Source organism: Rhea americana, unplaced genomic scaffold (assembly GCF_003343005.1).
Source record: "Rhea americana isolate MKP2758 unplaced genomic scaffold, rheAme1 scaffold_51, whole genome shotgun sequence".
NCBI lineage: Eukaryota > Metazoa > Chordata > Aves > Rheiformes > Rheidae > Rhea > Rhea americana.
In genome coordinates this window covers 2,525,720-2,549,081 of record NW_028186657.1, presented here as the reverse complement: position 1 = coordinate 2,549,081, position 23,362 = coordinate 2,525,720, and the positions used below count along the sequence as shown (strand labels likewise).

The window sequence follows — 23,362 nt, the reverse complement described above, 5'->3', positions numbered from 1 at the left end:
ATTCTCTGCAAGAGCTGAGAAGTATTTGTAAATACCCTAAGTCCTTGCTGTGTATTTTTGATCAGTTAAAAAAAATGCTTRTTAGATTTTGCATATAGAAGTAGATTACTGGGAACAAAAGCCATCTTTTAAAAGCTTACTTCGTTGTAGAAATGGAGACCACAAAATTCATTTCATTTGCAACTTGGAAGCAGAAAGAATCAGAAAATGGTCCCCAAGAAACACTAGCAGACCTGCTCATTTGTGATAACATGACCTCAGATGGGATCTTGAGCTGAATTTTCAGTAAAGGTGAACACTAATTTCTGTGCTCTTTCACCTTATTTTTTAAAAAGAATTCCAGGGGATTTGCAGTTTTTAATTATCTTTTTGCACTTAAAGCTTATGAGATTTGTATTTCTTCTTCCTATGCCCTTCTCCCTGCATTTTTGCCGTTCTATATCTATCTTCAGTCTATAGTTAATGAGAAGAAATCAATGTATTGCACTATTTGGCATCTCACTGCTGAAGTGGCAGAAGCCTTTGGTTACCAAGTCATTTGCTGCTTAATTGAAATCTTTTTTTTCTAGACTCATTGCCATGCAGACACTCTATTGGAATGCAGTATTACAGCCCAGTATTGATTGTCCTCCCCCTCCCAGCCTGCCTCCTCCGAGTTTGCAAGTTAATTGCATTGTGTTGTTTTCCTTTTTTAAAGATCACCCACTCTACAATTCTGTGAAATACACTGGTTTAGCTTTGCACAGTTTTCTCGAGCAGAGATGGGGACAAGTCAAGATACAGGATTTGGCAACACTAAAAGCCAGATCCATACKTTGTCAGATCAGCTCTGGGTATCAGCTAGTTCAGATAAGGTTTAGCCTGAGAGTGGATTGCGAAGGCAGAAAGAGCGAATTAAATCGTAGTTTTAGATTATCTTACTAGAAATGATCTGGAATTTTATCTCCCACTTTATGGCAGAAATTAAACAAATTTTGAACAATAATAGAGTTAGCAATCAGACATCCTTAATTTAGAGGCAACTTGCAGAAAAGGTCAGATTGCATTTGTGAGGTTACTAGATTGGAAACCAAGGATTTGCACATCATCATCTGCTAGCACTAGTGATGTAAAACAATGTAACATACCTGTCCCCACTGACTCCCTACTTTGAAGTTATGGTACTCATTGGAAGTGGGCTTCGAAGTCATTTTGAACCCCATCCATTTCTAAAGTCCTTAGGAATTTGGTGGTTCAAAATGCCTCATCAAGGCCTCATCTAGACAACACTTGTGTCCCTGGTGTCTCAACTTGGGCTAACATTGTATGACCAACAGGCCTTTGAGTGCCAGATTACATCAATGCCACATATGGCAACTAACCTAAATTCTTCCTGATAGATTTTGTGTCAGTATTTAGCTCTACACTTCTGCAAGACAGTGGGTTTGACTTCTAAAGATTCTCTCAAGTCAAGGAGAAAATGAGAGATTTCCCCAGATGACACTTCAGAGTCCTCTTATAGCATGAAGACCTCATTTGTGAGAGCATTCATAGCTAAGCAACTTGCACCTATTGTAGAGATGCTTAGGCCCCTCAGCTGCTTAGTTCCATGGTACATGGACAACAGGGGCACAGTACTTTTGAGAACAGTGGCTCCCCCAATTCCCACACTGTGCCACTGTGCTTATAAATCAGAAGCTTTGCAAGGAGTAAAGCCATGAATCTCACCTCTTCCTGAATAGCTCTCTTCATTATATATTTGCATTGTAATATTGTCTATAGGCTTCAGGCAACATCGGGCATCTGAACCAACAGGCAGAGACAGCTCTTGCCCTAATCACCTTGCAAGTCACCTATGCTTTTTTTGCTCATCTATGCTATTTTACACCACAGTTTCAGCATGAGAACAGATCTGGTTTTGAGTGGAAGCATACGGTAGGAACTGTGTAGTAACTTCTTCTGTTTTAGAAACTGACCTTTCCTGCAAAACTGAGAATGAGCACTTAGCACCAGCCATCACTTATTCCTGTGCAGATGGCAACAGAGATTTACTAAGCCAGAATCATCACCCTGCAGATCTCATGGACTCCCACTGAGTCAGAAGACACTTTGTCAGTCTTCTGTAGGGGAGAGTTTCCATCGTGTACAGGAGGAAAAAAAAAAAAAAAAAAAAAAAAAGTAATTTCACTTTCTGCCCCAGGGGCGATACATAGCCCCAGCAGATTTTATTTCTTTTCATTCTCCATCTCAACATGAGCATCATTTCAGGATTATACTCCAGACATTTTCCAGTTCAGAGACTGTATTACTGTATTGAATTCAGAACCCTACATTGCAGGTACCAACTGGAAACACTGCACTGACTGGTAACAGGAAGCAAACATGTCTATCACATTATAGTCCCAAAGGCTCTGCAAGAGCTATGCCCATTTTTATACCCATTTAATTCTCAAATTCCAGATTGATCTGATTCTACCCACCTTTTGGAAAATTAAACTATCAGAGTACAGGATATGCTCCTTGCTATTTACCATGTAATTAGGCAGTAATTTCTGCCCAAGGCTAATCTCTGAGTGTATTTTTCCTCTGGAGCTCAGTGCCAGAGTTCACATTTGTGATTTAGTGGCATGCCAGGGAGCTATACCTAAATTCACAAAAGGATTTTCTCCACTCATCATCTCTCTTCTACTTTGGTGGCAGCTGGGATTCTATATTCAGAGATGTTTGGGCTGGGCAAACAAATTAGCACAAACCAACCTCATTAGGAATCCACATGGGTACCCATACTGCCTCACAGCAGGAGTGAGATGCTGACTATTCCTTTTCTGGAGCCCGAGCTCTCCTCTGTATGGCAAGTGCATTAAAACCTCTTTTTTCTTTCTATTCACACAGTTTGGCAGCCTCCAAAGAAGCTGAAGCAGCAGCACGATCTGCCCCGAAGCCCATGTCTCCTTCCGATTTCCTGGATAAGTTGATGGGGCGAACTTCAGGATATGATGCAAGGATCAGGCCAAATTTTAAAGGTATTGCAAAAAAACACAGCTTTTGTGGCTTTCTTGTGGAATAGAGACTACATGCAATCCTGATGAATTCATTCCCTGGCTACATATGAAACTAAAAAAAAAAAAAAAATTTATATGAAATATGCACGATCATGAGAGACTTGGCACACAGGTGCCTTACAGAGATGGTATTATTGCAAAGTCTAGGTTGACTTACTGTATTGCCCATGCACACATATAGATCTCAAACATTTGGGCTTTCACCATTTCTGTTCCCACTGATCTGCATATAGAAGAACTGGCTATGTCAGATATGCTGGATGTCAACAGCTTCTTAACAGAGCAGCCTGGAGCAACAAGCACCAATAGGATGATGCTTCCCTATGTCAAAACTACAGATGAGATTTAAGAGGGAATTCTATGATCAACCTAGATTAAGGCTTGAGATCAGCTCTGCTGTTAAGCGGTGGAGAGAGGCTTGGCTCTAACCCCGCTAGATGGATGCAAATAACTATGAATGTGGACTAAGGCACTGGATACATCTGAAATGTATCCAGGATCTTATCAATATCTGTAAGTATCTGAAGGGAGGGTGTCAAGGGGACGGGGCTAAACTCTTTTCAATAGTCCCATGCAGCAGGACTAGAGGCAACAGGCACAAACTGAACCACAGAAAGTTCCACCTAAATATGAGGAGGAATTCCTTACTGTATGATGAATAAGTAGGAAATAACCAAATCATTCCAAAGTTGCATGAAGTAAATTGTTCCTCCCAAATGAGTTTTGATTAGTAGGGCCATATTTCATTATCAATAGTATATAGGCCACATGCTATAGAAAAGTTTTAGAAATTATTTTACAGAGGGTAGTCAGTGAACACTTAAAGATTACATTTCATATCCCTCCTCTTATAAAGCCGAAGAATCTTTTCTTAAGACAAAGCAGAGTACCAAAATTCTTTAAACAAACAAACAAGCCTCAACACTTTAACAAGGAGAAGAAACCAGTACTGAAGCGAGGCTATCCTCCCTCAGAATGAGATAACTCAGTTTCTTTGGCAAAAGAGTAGGGAAGCATCTAGCAGGTCTGTAGTGATTTTTAGATCTTTATTTGAAGTCACCTGGGGAGCAAAAGTACCTGTTGAATTAATAAGCAGAGGAAGAACATGACAACAAAGCGAGAATAAAAAATACAGAGATCTTGATACTTGCACAATGTAAAGTATCAGGTGTCATCACAGGAGCACCATATGATAGCCACGTGTAGTGCATGCCCAGGGACAGCACATGCATGCAAGCAAGCACACCTCTGCCCTTGCAGCAATGTGAAATGATTGGACTTAGCAATTTGCTTTGTTCCCCGACAGCTGGACATGATGTTGCAGCAACTGATTCACTCATATCATTCCACAAGGTTTCAAGGGAGTAGCGTTGCCAGGACATTGAGTCACTTGCTTGGATCCTGTACAGCTTAACTCGCAACCTGTTCCGTTATCATCTTTTCACTGCCTGGTGCATGGTCAGATTCCTCACTGTCCAAAGGGCTTGAGTCCTGCAGACCTCACTGCACATCCTGGACAGCTAATGCTTCCCCTCCTGCTTAACTGCATCAACATGCTTTTATATGGAGCACCATGCTTCCTATGGAGGCTCAGTACACAGAAAGTCATCTTACCAAAACCCTCTAACAAGATCTGTAAAGATACCTTATTTCCACTTGGAACAGAAACAACCCTGTAAGAACCTTTACATTCAGCTAAGCATTTACATACTACCAACAATGAGAGGGATCAAGAGGATCCTGCCAGACCAAGCCGTGACTCGTAGGAAGCTGAACCACTTTCAAATTAGCAGGTAACGCTTCCTCCTTACACTCACTGAAGCGAAGAGGAGCCTCTCCCATCAGCTCCAGAGGAACCAGAGCAGATGCTGGGTCAGCTGTATTCCATCACTGTCCCCATAGTACGGTCCTTCAGGCTAGCACTAAACACTGCTACATCAGAACAGCTGCATTTCACACATCTTTTCCCCTGTCCATCCTGTAGTCCCTGGCAGCCATGCAGTGGTGAAGTAGACCTCAAGAGAGGTAATGAGACTGTTTTTTGTGCACTTAGAAAACTCTTCAGAAGGGCTATCTTTTTAATAAAAACACTAATGAGCTCCCYTTCTCAGAGTGATCTGCCCTTGACTGGCACCCAGAGATAAAGAGGGACGTGTCCCCATCAGCCACTGTCCAGCCCTCTTAAATATCAGGTTCATTTGCTTCTTTTGTTTCCCACCACTAGTTCCCCCTTCCTCCAAGGATCACAGGGCAATGGTAACGTAGGACTCCCAGGACTCGTTAATCATGGTGACGCTTCTTGAAGCTGAACTGCAAGTACCAGACTCTGTCTTGGGATTTTATATCCAAAGATGGCTGGGAAGCTTATCTCCTAGCAATCAGCTAGATAGCAAATTCTGCTGTTTTATCCAAATCACAAAGGGTTAAAGAAATGCCCCATAGACCTTCCTACCACTAAGTTATGCACACACAGAAAAGAAATTAAACTTTAATATTTAATGAAATGTATACATTATCTTCTTGCTGAAGGCAGCTATATTGCAATTCTAGTCAAGATAATTTAATTTCAGTTTTATTTCAATGAACTACACCTTCCCCACAGGGCAGTTTTGCTGGCTTAGCCTCCCACACATAAATCAGGCTCCAATTTATGAGAGGCATAGGAGATGTTTTACAGAGCTTGGGGTAGTAGCCCACAGAGTATGTCATTTAAATTAACTGGAAATAACTCATAAGGGCATTTTAATGGCTTAGATCTAAACAAAAATATCACCAAAGGTCTGTACCAGATTGATTTTGGGGGAGGAAAATATTAACAGAGAGAGGAATGTAGGTCTTTCCTAAATGCTGTCAATGTTGGACTTAGCTGTGGATTCATATTCTGAGAACTTGGAAGGGGTATCTAAGCTTTGGTTTAAGATGGAGGATGAACTCAGTAACTCAGACTGAAATAGAGCTGGCTGAACCCAGTAGGTGGGGGACAAGGGGCCTCTGCGCTCTGGCTGTGCTCTTCACCCCTGCTGCTGAAAAACTATATTCTATCACATATTCATCCCACTGCAGAGGAGGCACATTTCAGCAGTAGCTGAGGAAGTTTCTAGAGCCCCACACAAGCTCTTAAAAAGAGCTTTTAAAAGCTATGGAGTTCTCACAGTTCCTCTTAGGACAATTATGGGAAAAGCACAGCACCCCCACAAAAGCCAGGTGGCACTTGAGGAGGGAGTTTTCTTCACATGCACTGGGCCAAGCTCAKCCCATACGCAGCTTCACTAGCGCACATCAGCACAGAGTCAGGCAGCGCAGGGCCAAAATCTTACACTTATGTCAGAGGTATGAGCACACGTGGTCATTTAGGGTGTTAATTCAGCATTCTTTATGCTGTGCCCTCCGAGAGTGGAAATTGTATGCACATGGTCCTCCATTTCTCTTTTCCAGATAAAGAACTTCTTCCTCATCAGCTCAACAGAAACATTACAGAAGGGGTAAAGCAAGCACTAAAGCCTAGTTCATGGTGCAAGTTTATCCAGCAGCTGAGAAGTTTATTAGTTCCAGATCTGTATCTGGATATACCAGCCTATGTATTACATAGGCTGATTAAAACAAGGTCTACCAACCATAAGCCTATTGGATATGAAAAATAGGTGAAAGCAGAGGGATGGAATATACACCATTCGTATCTGGTATTTTAGCCCATGCCTGTGTCTAATAGTCTGGAGAAGGGGTTGTGCAGATTGGACAGTCTATGAACTGCTGCCAAGCTGGCAGAGGGCTGCCTGGAAGCTGGTTAGACAGAAATCTGCTTGAATTGCCTGGGACTTGTACCAAGAAAATCCCAGGTCATTAGACAGCTGTTACATGTCCATGATCTTATTCCCACAGTGGACAGGTACAAAGTTTCAAAAGAGACTAAAGTAGGAGAGGATGGAAGTAAATCCAAGAGGAACAAATCAGGCTGCAAGTGCTACTTAGTAATCAGGAAATTTGCACTGACTGCAGACACAAGACTCTCATTAAAGCCATTGGCCCCCAAATAAGTATTTCATCTCACAGCAGCTGCCAGCCTGCAGATGTGGCCACAATAGGCGAGCATCGCCTCCCCTGAGTGAGGCTAAGCCATCAGACAGTGCTTGAAATACAGACACATCATCCTAGTCCCCATAAAGGATGAAGGAATAATCTGGAAGTCTACACTCTCCATTTTCACAGATCTATTTCTTCCAAGGCAGATCTGTCACACGGATTTATGAGCCTAATTGCCCAATATTGAAGGGAGATCTTGGTTCCTCCGTGCAGGGGCATCTGCTTTCTCCTCCCACAGACCCATCTTCTCTGCCAGCACTCCCCTTCCCCACCATATACTAGGCAGCTGCAACAGCTCCAGAGTAGGAGCCCCTTTTCTTCTCTACTCCCCTTGTTGAAGGGCTAGAGAAATCCTTTCAATAAAAGTGGACAAACAACTCCTTTTCCAGGCACAGAATAATAGATACAGCTCTGATTCCAAATTGTTCTCTTTTTGTGTTGTGATCTGCAGATTCCAGCATCTTCCTAGTTCCAAACGCAGCATTCCAACCACCTCAAATTTACCAGTCAATATTGTGGTTCACATTCAGTTCTACCAATATGACTCAGAACCAGTACCTGATGAACCGACTGAACCCCAAGCCCCCTATCTAGTTACATTCATCCTTTGATTCCTTATTCTACTCCTTTGGTGGCCCCTTATCTTTTCTAATATGAACATGCTAAGCAAAGTTTCTATTAGCAAATAGAGCCTAAAGAGAGATGCATGGCCCCAAACCTGGGAACAATTTCTCCCAAAACACGACAGCAAAGAATTTCTACTGGCAGAGCCCTTAAGTCTCCTGTACAGCTGCAAGTCACAGCAAACAACTGTCATCACACGGGGCATTCGCTCCATTACCCAGCCTCGTCCCTATAATGCACTCTGAATAGCCTTGCACAGGCTCCCTAGGGAGCACAGGGAGCTAATTCAGACACACCAGTTAGATGCTTTTTTTATATATAAGTATTTAAAACATTACAGAGCTCTAAAACTTGAAAGCCTTTCAATAGCTTCTTGGTTCTTTCCTGGTGCTATTGGATTTAAGGTGAACTTAGCGTCCTTCAGCAATGTTGAGATGTCTAGGAAGCTGACCTGTCCTGTCTAGCTCTGATCTCTCTTTTTTCACCAAAAAGATTAAAAAGAATTATGCAAACACTCTCCCAAATGGGGAAAGCAAGGTGAAAGCAGAAGCATTGTATTCACCATTGTCTGACATCAAACTGGCGTTAGAGCTAAGACTAGATTAAATCTGGGGTTCAGACCTTATGCCAGTACTTGCCACTCAGTCACGCTGTTCTCACAACAGGATTTACTATTGCAGGGTGGGAATACTTTGTCATATAAACACAGGCTGAACTAYTGATCCAGTCTGTATTTGTCATGCAGGCCCACCAGTGAACGTCAGCTGCAACATTTTCATCAACAGCTTCGGTTCAATTGCAGAAACAACCATGGTAAGTTAAAAAAAAAAAAAAACACAACACAGCTGTTCAGCTACTAGTTCAATCTCATTTCCTTTCCCATGAATGCAGCAAGATTTTTGACCACTTTAATGTGGTCAGGAGAAAATAGTATCTCCATGTTCGTTACTTTACCTCAGGTTTGAGTAAATTAACAGTCACTTACACTCTACAATGATTAAGACCACATACAGTCTATATCCATCTGCATCTCTTGGAAGATACTGTACAGACAAAGTATGTGGGTCAGAAAAGGAAACAAGTAAAATATGTTCTGGTTAAGTTGACTTGTCCAAGACTCAAAGCTCAGAGACAGTTGTAGGTGTTCTATGTTCACGGGCATTTAATTCCAGAGGTTTGATTCAACTCTGCATTAGATTCCATATTTCCCAAATATTAAGAGAATCATCAGATATGTTTTTTTTTTTTTGAGGCATACTTTTGTTAGAAATATTTTTTTCCTAATTAAAAAAAAAAATCAGTATTTTCAAGTCCGGGCCAGGTGAAATTAGTGACCATGGCTAAAGACTGGATCCAAATTGCAAGGCACTAGGAGGAGACAGTCATGAGAACACAAGATAACAATTTTCAGATGGAACAACCAAAATGGGTTTTGATGTAGTCAGTGAGCAGCAAACCAAAGCTCTGGAGGTGCAGCGCCTTTCCTCTGCACTAATTAAAGATGATCCAGAAATACGGTGTTTACTTAACAGTTCTTTTTTCTGGAAATTGATGAATGAAGTATGTAAAACTCCAGCTCCACTTGTTCTATGCATTCAGACAGGATGTTACATACATATATGGTCATCCTTCGACCAAAACATGTTACTTGTAATACATGCACTGTCAGTGGAGAACAACCTCTAGATAGGTAGGGTTGTAAGCTTCTTTTAGCACCGGTAGTCATACCATTCTTCTTCCAAGGTTGGGGGGAGGGAGAGACACATTTCGTTTCAACAGGAGAAAAATAATTGTGTCTCTGTCCAAGCACAAAGAAATATATTTCATAGTTGGACTGTAGAATTTATCAGCGTTTATAGAGGAAAGGTGTATTCTGGATTGATTTGTATATAAAGCAAAGGAGAAAGAACTGGAATTGGAATGCAGATCTGTTCCTGACGTACATTTTACCGGATACCTCTCTCAGGGTTACATGTGATACACATTCTATTCCCACACAGTTCAGCAGAGAAGATGCACAGACCGTAAGGGAACGGGCAGGGCCACAAGAGATCTCTGTGCAACATACAGAGCCGATTATATAATTGCATGTTTTCCATTATATCTGCCCTACATTGTGAGATACATTGGAGCAGTCATAAAATTCCACAGGATCTCAGTAAGCACTAGCGTGAAAGAGGGAGGCACAGTTCACTTCTGAGACATGCTGCAGGGACTATCGTCTCCAGATGCCTACCATTTTGTATTCTATTTTCTGTAGGAAAAAAGYCTCCTGGGAACTCAAGAACACCCTCTGGGCATATTGCTTTGTTTAGAAATACCCAAGCCAGCTCTGACAAGCTAGTCCAGACACCAAGCTAACACAGCATTACACACAACCTAATATACTGCACTTCTTCTCAGCATTTACAGACAGAATCACTGTCCCCAAAGAACACACACAACACAGGTACAGAAGCATCTGAGAAAATGAGAGCCCAGCAAAAAAGAGCAGTCTTTGGGATTTTCTGACTTTGGATTTACCCTTGCAAAGAAGCCAAACATTTTTTCCTTGCTGTTTGAGGATGCAGCATGTTACAACAAACAGCACCAGCTCCCCACCACRTTTTTTGAGAGAAGGTCTTTCACAGAGGGTTTTTGAGACTAAGATATTGCTGTTTTGAATCAGTACAAATGATCAAGTTATGTATGGAAAGGTACAACAGAAGCAATTCAATCTTCTCATCACAAAGAAGGCTACAGTCCATCACTGAACCTAGCACAGGCAGTTATTCTAACAGCCCGCCAGCTGCTTCACTAGCCACAAGAGAAAAGACGACGTGGTGGTTTTAAAAATCAATCATTAGGCTCCCTAAGCATGGCTAGGTTCAGGTCCAGGTCCTAAAATACTGCAYTATCCTGTGACCAGTAACTATTTCACTGGTACTTGCAGGAAAAGAATCACAGATCTATTCATTTATAGATATCACATATGTAGTTAGAAAAACCTTTAAAATATACCTGTAGTAGGGCTGTTAGTTCCTGAAGAAAACACTACTGTTGGCATTTAAGCTTACACTGGCCAAATCTCAGAGCCAGCATAGATCATGAGATCAGCATGCAGAGGATTAGAGATTGGAAGTGAAAGTGATTGCTCTCAGTCTGAGCGACAGAAAAAGGCAGAGGAAGAAGAAAAGTGGAAGTGGGGGAGGACAAGAAAAAACAACAAAACAGCAGCTCAGCACAGTCACTYGGGAATTCAGGTCTGCATACCTGAGAAGAGAGGTGAAAGCAAGCACAGGACTTCCAGAACAGACAGAAAGCTGATATCTGCCCCACAAGGGTTCAGAAGGCACAAGGCAAAGAACCGAGTCCTGAAAACTTTAAGCAGTGACAAGAAAAAACAGAAATAGAAATTTGTGCACTGAAGTGAATTCCCCAGGGTAKAGTCCAACTAAAGGGAGGGAAGTAAACCCATTTCAGTATCTTGCTGAGCTAGAGACCAATATAAAAGCCTCTGTTCATGCCCATAATTGATGGGATCTATATGCTTGAACGCGACTCATACCATATATACATCAACCTTGCCTGTAATCAGCTCTAAGGACAACAAGAGAACCTGTGATTGGGAATATATTCCTCCAAATCCAGCAAGTACTTCAAAAGGAAGGATATTTCCAACTACACRAGCCAGACAGATGGGTGGATTGGTCTAGACAGCCTCCTTCTGTCCCAAAGCATTACTACAGTAACGCATCCAACAGCGGGGGATTCCAGACGACAAATACAAGATGCAGTCACTTTACCAGCTTATTTCTATTAACAACTTGTCCTGTCTTTAAAGAGCAACAAAAACACACTTCCCCCTAGCCTTACTAGGGTAGAGAATCTAAAGCAGAGCTACAAATTCCTCATTCAAAACGAAACAGAAATCAAGCACCTAGGGAACAGGGTCTTGTTTCAAAGTGAACAAACTATACCAGCTTGGGCTTTTCTTTGTAGCACAAAGAACTGCTGGGATTACCCAAGCACTCTGTCTAATAAATTTCCTGCTAAAACAGCAAASTTGGAACTAAGTGATGCCCTTGAGCCCTCTTTCTGTGGAAGTTGCCATTTTGTTTATGGATCTCTAGCTGGCTTAAGCAGCTGGGAGTGTTTTGTGTAYAATAGAGGCACAGGGAGAACAAAATATTTTTGGATCTGATCCCCTAAAATTGTCAGAAGCTAGACTCAGTGCCCAAGATGACCCTTCCCAAACCCATTTTTAAGGGCCATCATGCCACTGATAAAAATCTGGAAGAAAGAAAAACCATAAAACAGCCAGTGCAGGCTCTCAGACAGAGTTTGTATATGCAAATTTACCACCTTTTTGTTAATTTCATGCCATAGTCATTGCATTTAATTTGCCCTTTTCAGATGCAATCTTCCAGCCAGCAACAACAAATTCCTATTTGCTCTCTGAACATCTAACAAAGAAAGAATAAAATGGAGGTTGCAATTGTCCAACTGTAAAATACTTCTTTGGGAGACATCCATACATGAACTTTCCAATCAGATAATGAACATTTCTGCAGACTGGACTGAGCAACTCACTCCACCCTCACAGTCTCCAGCACAGCAAACATGATTCATAAAGCATATGGGTCATGCATTTAATACTGGATCCACTCACCCCAAGGTCAGCAGGAAGCAAGGAAGCCTAAGTACCATCACACAAAACCTGTAGAAAATGCTTAGTTTTGAGCTTAATTTTTGTAATCAGTTGTTCCTGAAACCARCTATCAGCCCCACAGAGATGATGGCCAAGCAACAAGTCAGGTCGTGTAAAACAGAAAGATTTTCACAGTATTTCATAGTCTCCTGCAGTTTCAGGGTTAGGCCTACAGTACTTTGGCAATCTCTTTGGTTGGAATTTGTCTTTGCAGTGGACAGAGGTGGAGGTGTGGGRGGGAAGCCACAAAATGGCTTGAAATACATGAACAGGAAAAAAAAGGTAAAGAGTAAGACTTCATAATAAATGTCTAGGCTTGAAATTCAGAATGCTAGCCAGAGCAACAAGGAAATGGGTTTTCATTTGGAAAGCAATATGATTTTTATTTGAGAAATGATGGGAAAAAAAAAAAACACAAAAGATGTCTCCACGGGCACCCAAATACTAGCTTACTTACGGAAAATCTCAGCGCACTGCAAACTTCTCAAAATGCCAAAGGCTCTGCAATTYCACAGGTATGATATGCACAGCTGAGATGGGGGAGCTCGGTGGGCATTTCCATATCTTTTTCCAAAAATAAAATAAAATAATAAAAAAAAAATCTGTATTTTACATCCTGGCGTTTCAGCTAGTTCTTCACAGTAGGCAATGTTTCCCCAGCTCTTTACTTATGGTTCTTTTTACAGGGAAATACCTTTACGGTATGCAGTTAGGATTCAATTAGTAAATATGACATTAATGAACAGGTAGAACGTAGAATGAGCCTATTGCAAGTAACAGGAAAGCTTTACAGAGCTAACCACAGGCAAGCTCTGCTTATAGGCAGAGCATCTGGAGAGGAAAGGTGGGAGAGGGACACAACTTTCCTTGCCCCGTGAAATCATTGCAAGATCTWTCTGCGGCTTTCCAGCCTTTGCAGCCTACTTTTTGAGTAAAATAATATCAAGAGTAAGAGCAGAGTGCCTATTTGAGGAGTAACATGAATCTACCAGCTGCAACTCGACCTCGTGAATTCTGCAGTACAGTGGTACAAACGCACAAGAGGTTGCTGTTGCAGATGTGGGAAACAGAAGAGGAAAGCTAAACACGTAAAAATGCATGAGATAAACCATGGAAGTCAGCCAACAAGTTTTCCATTCTCTGTATGCTACCTCTTATATAAGCTGAGGCACACTGCATACATGTGYGTGCCCTATAAGGGGAGACTATAGTAACAGCCAAGATTATGAGAGTAACGCTACAAACCAACCAAGGGAAAGCAGTGCCTTTCCCTTTTCACCCCTGCTTTGCAGGGGTGAAAAACAGAGGCATTTTTGGACAGGGATAATGTGTTTAGGAATTCACAGGACAACATTTGGGATCAAATAACCCAAGCGGATAACAGCAGCACTCAGTTCATAGGAAAACTGAAACAGATGTTTTCAGCTAGTTCAGCGCAAGTGCCATTCTCAGGAGAATCAGACACCTTAGAAGCAGGACAGCCAATACACAGGCCTAGTACGTCCCCTGCAAATGGTAGGCAAGAAAGTGACTTAAGGCTTCCTTCTTTACAGCTCCAGAAAAAAYACACCAGTTTAGCCCTAGCTCCTCTGCAACCTATCCATTTACAACTTCGGTAGGACTCAGAAAATGCATTTAGTGCAGACCTAGATGCTCATACATCTCTGTGTTCATTCAGTTTGCAGTATTTTAGTCTCTCATACTGAATCTATTGCTGCTGGTCCCAGAATTTCACATCATTAGTGGCAGAAATTAACATCAGCATGAGTCTCTCAAGAAATGGTTGTGTGGCAGCATCAGCCACATAGCTTTAGGTGGTATTCGTCAGCACYTTTCAAGTTCCCCTAGGTAGAAAGCCATTCTACATATAGTAAGCTTTGCCTCTTACTTTCAGATCCTACAACTATTTAAGAACATTGAACACTCCCTATAAAGCAACATTTAGCAAGTTCACAACCAGAAGATGCCAAAGGATTTTCTCAACAATTACAGCCATCTCTTGATGGCCAGATCTGTCACTGTTTTTCCTCGTTTTCCTTTATCGCAATAGCTTTGTCATAAACCCTTGCTCCTTTCACCAGTCTAGGGTGACAGCTCACCTTCCAGCCTCAGCACCCCAGAAGAACAGACAGCTATACACTCAAGCACAGATCTCTCCCTGACCAGGGGCTCCATTCTTAGGCCAAAGGGATATGATTTTTCCCCCTCATTTGTAGGAATGCCCAGGAAAACTTTCTCCTTCAGGCTCCAGCACAAAGAATGTCTGTTAAGCACCAGGGCATTGCTCCCATCCTTCACTATGCACCTACCTTCTTGGATTAGCAGACTCTTTCTCACTGCTGATACCTCCAGAACAGCTGTTGCCAGCCACTACCTCTACTTGGTTCAGCTGCAGCCTTTCACAGTGGATTTCAAACTGGCTGCTTGGCTACAGCTGGCACAGGTAATGAGGTCCCTTATTAACACTTTCAGGTCTGTTCTTGGTGGGTTTTTGTAATCAGCTTGTTGTAGTGCTCCTGTGAAAGGTAAGTAGCTAATTAAATACTTGCTCATCCCCTTTCCACAAAATGAACTCAGTGTAAATAAAGTTCCTCATACTATGCCACCTGGGTAGGACAACAGAATTTCCTCCTGAGGGAGTTCAATCTCCCCYCCTCCCCCCATTTTTTTTTCTCCATCAGCAAAATGGTAATTTTTCAAAGTGAAGTCTTTCACCAGAGTTGCTCTGTGTAGAGGCTGGTCTGATAGAACCAAAGAGAGTGGGCCTGAAACCTATTCAGTTTTTTGACAGCCTCCATCCCCTTTCTTCACAGCTCCAAGTCCAGCCTGCCACTTCGTTCATCTGCTCACTTGTCATCAGATGCCAAGAACCGTAGTACCTTGGGAAGGAATGATCTCTAATGATCTTCCATTTCCTTGGATCCTTACAAAACCACTAAGCAGAATTTCATTTCAGCATTATCAAATTGAACTACTTTGATTGCTTTAATTATTTTCCCTTGTGCCTCGTGTCATTCCCTGTGGAGAACAAAAGGCTTTTGTGCCAGACTGCCTTCACCACATAGACATGCCATTCTCAACATGAGGAAATACTTCTTTACTGTGAGGGTGACTGAGCACTGGAATAGGTTGCCCAGAAAGGTTGTGGAGTCTCCTTCCTTGGAGATATTAAAAAGCTATCTGGACACAATCCTGGGCAACATGCTCTGGGTGACCCTGCTTGAGCAGGGGGCTTGGGCTAGATGATCTCCAGAGGTCCCTTCCAACCTCAACCATGTTGTGATTCTCCACTCACAAGTCAGACAGAAGCAGGCTACACAAGATAATCTATGCCTAGATGTGATCAGCACATGGATGAGGAGTGCAAGTGATACAAAGTTGATGAAGAAAGAAAGAGAGAAGTTTTCTGTGGAGTTTGCAGCCTCTATAAAATTTTTTTGTGCTTGAAAGTTCACATCAGAAATTGGTCCACTCAGTCCGTTGTTTAGCAGTAACTCTGGACTGCCTGGTGATATCAATTAAGATCATATAACAGCATCCAGGAGAAACACTGTACACCTCCAGCTAGCTAAAAAATGAACGTTATTCAACTTGTCACCTCTCAGCTTGACTGCAATGCCTAGGCACAAAGCTTTCAACACATGACTCTTCAGCTGGAACCAAATACTGCAACCCATATGTGACTACATCACAGCCACAGACATACCATACTTGCTGCCCCTGCCTTACGCTGCTTCTCAGGCAGTCAGGTCCAATTTGCACTCACAATGCTTGTTTTCATGTATTTTTTCAAATAAGACACATATATGTGTTCCTGGACACAAGAAATCTGAAAGGATGCACAACACCTTCACTATTATAATGCAATGCACCTGTCAGTCATAAGGGAAAAGTCATCTGGGTGGAGACAACCATTCTTAGTGGCCAGACTAGGACTGTGGAATGAACACACTGAGAATGAAGATCTTCATAAACACACAAACACAGAGAGAATTACCTACAATACTAATGYTACAAAACAGTAATTCAGCAAACTGAATCCAGTGCATGTACTACATTTCTTTGGCCTTGCCTTCTCTGCATCATAACATAAATGTTCAGGTATCTATACTTGAAAACCACATATCCACTGCATACGCTTGTCTCCAAACAAGGAGGACAAAGAATAACACATACCAGAGTTACTTACCACACTGCTGAACATACTCTGGAAGGAGGTAATGCAGTCCATATGCTAGTTATTCRCAATACGTCTGTGGACAGTTCCCATGTAGAATATGAATACAAGGCACTTGCTCTTCGGAGATGAGTTAGGAGGGGCCATGCCACAGCCATCTACTATGAGAAGTTCATTTTCATATGATTCAAAGGCATGTAGTTAATGTCCACCATCATAGTCATTACAACTATGGCAATCATTCTGTTAATAGTCTCTGATGCCTGCTGTGGTACCAACACGAACAACACTATGCCACTCTTCTCACCATCTCCTTTCCTATTGGCAAGTTTTGCAGCTAACACAGTGAATTTACTCCAGTAACAAAGCTTCAAAGCTTATCTGCAATAACATAGACCCTTGTGGAAAGATTGGTTTCATATTCCTCCCTCCCCCTTCCAACAATCCATCAGGCTAAGAACACTTCTGGGCAGCAGTCACTGAAGTTTATTCCAAACGTGAGTTTAATTTGTGTTGTACATGAAATAAACCCCCAACTGAAGCTGATCTGCTAGTATTCAGYTTATTCGCAGCTGAATAAGCAAAACAACCGTTTGCTTGCTACCTATTAGATTAGTGACACTGATTTCCCTTGACTGCAACGGTTGCAGATCTTTATGCACAGAGAAGGGAGAATTCAAAGTATACCACTTGTTCAGGGAGCTGCTACATGCCATGGAAAGAGGAGATTCAGGGTTTTTTTCCTCTTTCAGATGTGCATGATTAGCTAGTCCTACACTAAGACCCTTGTTCCTAGCTGTCCACAGCTTTTTTCATGTCCACTTTTTTCATGTTCACCAGTCTGCTCCTTTTAGCATCAAGTCTTTGGTCCATTTGCTATTGTCACAATTATTAAGGTCATTTTCTCCAAAGAAGCAGATGGCACAAAGTGGCCTAAAATGCATTTCTAGAACATGGGCTTGACTATGAACTGCCCCATCCAAAACCACTGGACTCTGTAAGGCCTCATTGCTGTAGAAATTGGAGAATATCAGCTCAGCAAGTTTGGTTCCTTTGTTAGTGTTCTTACCTCCAGGACAAGAGGCTGTAGGTTCACAGTCAGCTGAAGCACTTGAGGCAGTAATATCAGACTCTTCCAAATGTATCCTTCAACTTCAGAGCCTTATATTCTCCAGGCAGAAAGAACAGACCTGATGGGAGCATCAGAAGTAGCCCTTCAGAGCTGCCAAATATTCTCCCACTGAAGGGAAGGTCCTAGTGCCTGCAGTAAGAATTAGATACTGGGAACCACATCATTCCATTGCCTTTCTCTTAATAAAGGGCTTCAAGGTTCATTAATTAAATTAAAAGAATTAAAAGGCATCAAATCACTAAACATGATAGCAACTATTAGTTTGGGCCAGGACGATGAAATTGGTTTATGATATGCTGCTGTTCAGATGCAATCTGCCTCTGCACTTAGAAAATGACAATTTATGGACATGGAGCTTTTTTATCCCTCTCCTGATAGCTGGCTCATCCTCTCCCCACTTCAATTTGTTGGCTCACTTTCTTCTGCAAAATTCAGCAGAAAAGGGATAGGCAGATGGCCCTGGAAAGCTATTCTATTGGTCAGACAAGGAGAAGAGAAACTGCCTTTAATTGTACAGGAGAGCAGCTGGCATGTCTGAGCCAGACCTCAGCAACCAGCCTTGGCCTGGGGAGTTCAGAAGAGCTATAAGACACAAGTTATGAGGCAGATATCATTTCTGTAGTGGTGGGGGACTAGCTTCAAGAAGATGGCCAACCTATAAAATCTGTAGTGTTTATAGCATTATGATGCTAGAAAGAGGAATCAAGAACACCAGCTTAGGAACAGGAGAAAAGAGTCCATGCACATCCCTTCTGTGTTCATACACTCATCAAAGGCAGCTGCTCTTGTCAGTTCAAATGAATTGCAATATATATTAGTGTGTATGCAGGACATCTCCCTTCCGCGGGCTGCCTGTTTCATCAAGCCTTCTCCTTTTCGAAGTACCAAAAGGACCAATAGATAGCCACAATATGGGGAAGCTGACTTTGGTGCCGTTCCCCTCTAATCCTCTGCAAGTCAGCTTGCAGATACCAGCCTTCTTTGACCTCTGCAGATGAATAGTGCTTCTCCAGCCCCAAGGCTTGGACCAGAGGTGTGGGCACTTTGCACAGAGCTGACAACTGCTATGAAGGGTGGGGGGTGTAAGGACAGGTAGCTGCTCACACTATGAGATAGCTCTAAGCTACAGAGCTAAAAATAACAACAGCTCCTTGAGAAATAATGCCAAGAAGACTTGCCACAGATTAGAAGGRTAAGTCTAGACATGGTTCACTTTTGAGAGCCATTTCAGCACACACTCTCCAGTTCTCAACACTTTTGGCCTGCTCTGAGCACTCTCTAACTGCATTTCTCCACTCTTCTCTCACACTACACAGGATTATAGGGTGAACATATTTCTGCGACAGCAATGGAACGACCCGCGGCTGGCATACAATGAATACCCAGACGACTCCCTGGATCTGGACCCCTCCATGCTGGACTCCATCTGGAAGCCTGATTTGTTCTTTGCTAATGAGAAAGGAGCCCATTTCCATGAAATCACCACAGACAACAAGCTCCTCAGGATCTCCAGAAATGGCAATGTCCTCTACAGCATCAGGTGAGGTGACTGAATGGGGTGAGCCCCACTGAGGTGGGGGAGGGCAGAGYTAAACACCTGCTGCTCAAGCCTGAAGTGAGAAACTAGACATATCATGCTTACCTTTGGATAAAAGGATTTGATATTTTTTTTAAATGGGAGGGCATCAAATTCAGAGTCATATAAATGTGGTGGGAGGGGACCTTTGGAAGTGAAAGTGCCATCAGCTGCCTGAGCTTCAAATCTCAATTGCATTAGTAGTTTCTATTTAAAAGAAAGCATAAGAAACATCATCATTTTCTTCATGATTAAATAAAAAGGTACCAATCCAAAAGGACTGGGCAGCCTGGCAGTACTCTACCATAAACATTCAATTTCTTCCCCACACTAGTAAACAAGAGCTTCAGACAGGGATAAATTTTTCTGTGCCTCATGCCTCCCTCCAGATCCCTGAGAAGGATGCTGCTTTTGAAAGGGATTGAGACCATATACTATGAACTAGGCTTCCTCTGTGGTAGCAAAGGGCACTGTATTTCTGGGTTACTTCCACATCCCCAAACTGTTCTGTCCTCAAGACCTACAAAGATGCAGCTGTTTCTGAGAATTTTTATTTTAATTTACTTTCATTTCAGTTTTACTGAGAGAAGAGAGGAAAAAAACAACAGTGCGAAAAGAGTGTGGGAAATGCCTCTTTACCTTAGTAAGGACAACAGAAGGATGTAGGTACCTTGACCAGAGGATTACCAATTAGTGCGATTTCTACAATAGAGAGAAAAGACAGCATTAGCCAAAGATTGAGATGTTGAGACAGAGCAGGGGTCTGGGAAGAAATCTAGTTCATCTCTACCTTTCTCAGTCCAAGGACTTCTGCAATGACTAATGGATTCCTTAAGCTCTCTAACGTACAATTACTAGAAAAGGTATACTAACGCAAGCCTGAAAGGTTTCACCAGCCGTACTGTATTAAAACTGGTAGATGCCCACRAAAACCAGTGGTTTAAAAACGGCAGCATTTCCTGACAAAAAATTGCAAGCAGAACTGCAAAGCAGAGCTCCATGGCTTTATCTCAGAATAATACATGCTACTTACCCATTTTTCACTAGATCTGAGAATCCATTTAGTGAAGCTAAACTAATTGCACTCAATTCCCCACAAGAAAAACATCCAATCCCCCACCTTGATTTCACTTCCAATCCCATCCACCCTTTATTTTGAAGCAATGAAGTTAAAAACAAACCTCATGAGCTTAAAGGGTGAAAGAAAGTCAAACTGTATCTTGAAAACTGCATCAAATTGGTTAGTATTAGCTTTTTGAACCAAACAAACATTTTGAGCATAGATCATGGTATAGGGCAGCACAGCAATTCATCATGGGATATACAGCCAGCATCATCTCTACAGGAAAAAACAAGTCTGAGAGACAAAACTAGGGGCTCAAGAGACACAGCAGGAATTCAGGATGATACAGATTCATACTGATCTAACACATTAACAATAACAAGGCATTTTCCCTGCTGAAAACCTCAAGAAAGTCTTTTCCTCCCCAGGAACTTACGATTTTTACTAAACCTCTTGGGGTTTGGGGGGTTTTGTTTTGTTTTGTTTTTCTTCTTTACACAGAAATGTTCTGTTCAAAGATTTCCAAACAGCCCCAGTCTCTAGAAATGTATATGAGGTGTCCGTGAGATGTGTTTGGGCTTGCCGCTAATCCAGACCGCTGCGAGCCTGAGGCAAGAAAAAAAGATAGAAGCAGCAGAATTGCTTGGTGTAGGAGCTCTCTGTTCTACACAAACAATATTGCAATGAAACGTAACCTGCAGCAGCTGACTCTACTGGAAATTTTATCACAAGACCCACTGCTCAGCATTTCTGATACTTTTCAACACTATGTGAAAGTGCAGGCAGGGAAGAAGGGAATAATCAGTCACTTTCCAGCAGACTAGTGTGCCAAAGTGAGGGACTGGTTTTCTGAGAGTGTTTACCTCCTCACTAGCACCTCAAAATGTTTGACGTTCCCCTACGCTGTCTTCTTTCCTCAGGATCACGCTGACTCTGGCCTGYCCTATGGACTTGAAGAACTTCCCCATGGATGTACAGACGTGCATTATGCAGTTAGAAAGCTGTGAGTCCTGTGCTCATCTCCCTTTTGGAAATGAGACTGTTTTCCCTGTCCCTCTCCCTTGCCTTTTCACTCCCCATCTGGAAACCCATCTTGGTTCAGCCTTCACTGGACTGTCCCATTACAGAAGAGAAAGGTGGATGAACATCCAGGAGAGACTTGCTCTATTCTGTGTGCCTGGGGCTGCTCTCTCACAGCCTTTCATCTCCCATTCTTCCCTGCTAGCATCCCCTCCACAATCTCCTCACTATCATCTGCATCTACATCAGAGGCCAATGGGGGCAATAAGGTTTCCTACTGGAGACAGAAAATTCTTGGAAAGGATGAGGGCAAATTAAGTTCAAAAGCCACCAAAGCTTTTGAGTGCCGTAAAGCCCCCACTGAGGGGTTTTTTGCTCTCCCTCCCATTTCAGAAGCACTTGATCAGGGTTTTCTATTCATTTACTGCATATGACATTTCCTAGAGAAGCCAAACCTCAGGAGATCCCTTGAGAGGAGCCCTGGCTTGCTTGTATTTAGGCTTCAAAGCCTTTTGCTTTGAAGGAGAAAGGTGAAAGTTCTTTTAGTTACAAATGAGATTTTTTTTTCTCTGTGTATGAACATTTGCCCTTTGTACATGTTGCTTATCCCAAAGGAGTGAAAACCAATAAATAACTTTGTTCAGAGAAAGAGGTCAAATTTGAAAAAATAATAACCAGCTCAATGAACAAAATTCAAGAAAAAATATGATTTATCACAGACAGTTCTTCACACACCATCACATTACCCTMGCTTTTACCACATGCATAAGCAGTTCTGCCTCAACCCCAAATCCCACTCACTACAGCATTGTCACGCAAAGCTAGTTTAAGCCCCTGCCTCCAAGCATAGCTCTCTTTTACAAGACTGACCCTTTCCAATCCATATTTAATATGTATTTCACATGCCATTTGTTCCCTCTTATCAACAGTTGGTTACACAATGAACGATCTCATATTTGAGTGGCAAGAAAAAGGAGCCGTGCAAGTTGCTGATGGACTGACATTGCCTCAGTTTATCCTCAAAGAAGAAAAAGACCTGAGATACTGCACAAAGCACTACAACACAGGTCAGTGCTGTTTAACCTTAGCCCCTGGGGTCATCAGAGCAGGAATTCAGGATCACACATTTGCCACAGATCCTTTAGTAAACACGATGGCACTCTGGTGATATGAGTCTTGCCCTAAATACCAAGGGACAACATATATCTAAATATACATATATCTAAATATACATATAGATATGTACACACACACACAAATATATGTCTGTGTTTGTGTGTGAATATATGTGTGTGTTTGTGTGTAAATATATACATGCACATATGTTGCCAGTAAACATACATAAACATAGCCAGTAAAGAGCTAACAGAAACAAATATGTGGAACTCTCTTTTCCCCAGTAGTATCTGCATTAGTTCAAAGGTGTTTTGGTTCGGACCTTCTTTCCCAACACGCTCCTTTGYTTTTGATGCAAGGGAACAGGTGAATTTTAAGCGAAAAAGGACATGCTGCTGGGAGCTTTCTYTGCTATGTGGATGTCCTGCATACGTATTTCAGAACTGGGTGACAGCTGCTTACTGTTTATTTTGTCCTCTGTTTAACACGACTTTGGTTCTAGGCAGTACGAGGAAAGTCCCCAGACAACCATAGTTGAAACCAGGAGCTTCACTGTGTCTTACCAGTAAMCTTCCATGTATACTCCATCATTCTCAGGCAAGTTCACCTGTATAGAAGCTCGTTTCCACCTGGAGCGGCAGATGGGCTATTATTTGATCCAGATGTACATCCCCAGTCTCCTCATTGTCATTCTGTCCTGGATCTCCTTTTGGATCAACATGGATGCTGCACCTGCTCGTGTTGGCCTGGGGATCACCACAGTGCTCACTATGACCACGCAGAGCTCTGGTTCCCGAGCATCACTGCCCAAGGTATAGAACATTCTTGTCTTCACAAATGGGG

General features: G+C 42.2%; 1 protein-coding gene across 1 annotated transcript in view; it reads left to right on the top strand.

The window, feature by feature from the left end:
- Positions 1 to 23,362, top strand: part of GLRA1 (glycine receptor alpha 1) — a 45,969-nt gene that overhangs the window by 16,279 nt on the left and 6,328 nt on the right. Inside the window, exons 2-7 of the mRNA XM_085317814.1 lie at positions 2,872 to 3,002; positions 8,491 to 8,558; positions 19,061 to 19,284; positions 21,304 to 21,386; positions 22,333 to 22,470; positions 23,117 to 23,331. Coding sequence (XP_085173940.1) covers positions 2,872 to 3,002; positions 8,491 to 8,558; positions 19,061 to 19,284; positions 21,304 to 21,386; positions 22,333 to 22,470; positions 23,117 to 23,331 — 859 coding nt within the window. The remainder of the gene's footprint in view (positions 1 to 2,871; positions 3,003 to 8,490; positions 8,559 to 19,060; positions 19,285 to 21,303; positions 21,387 to 22,332; positions 22,471 to 23,116; positions 23,332 to 23,362) is intronic.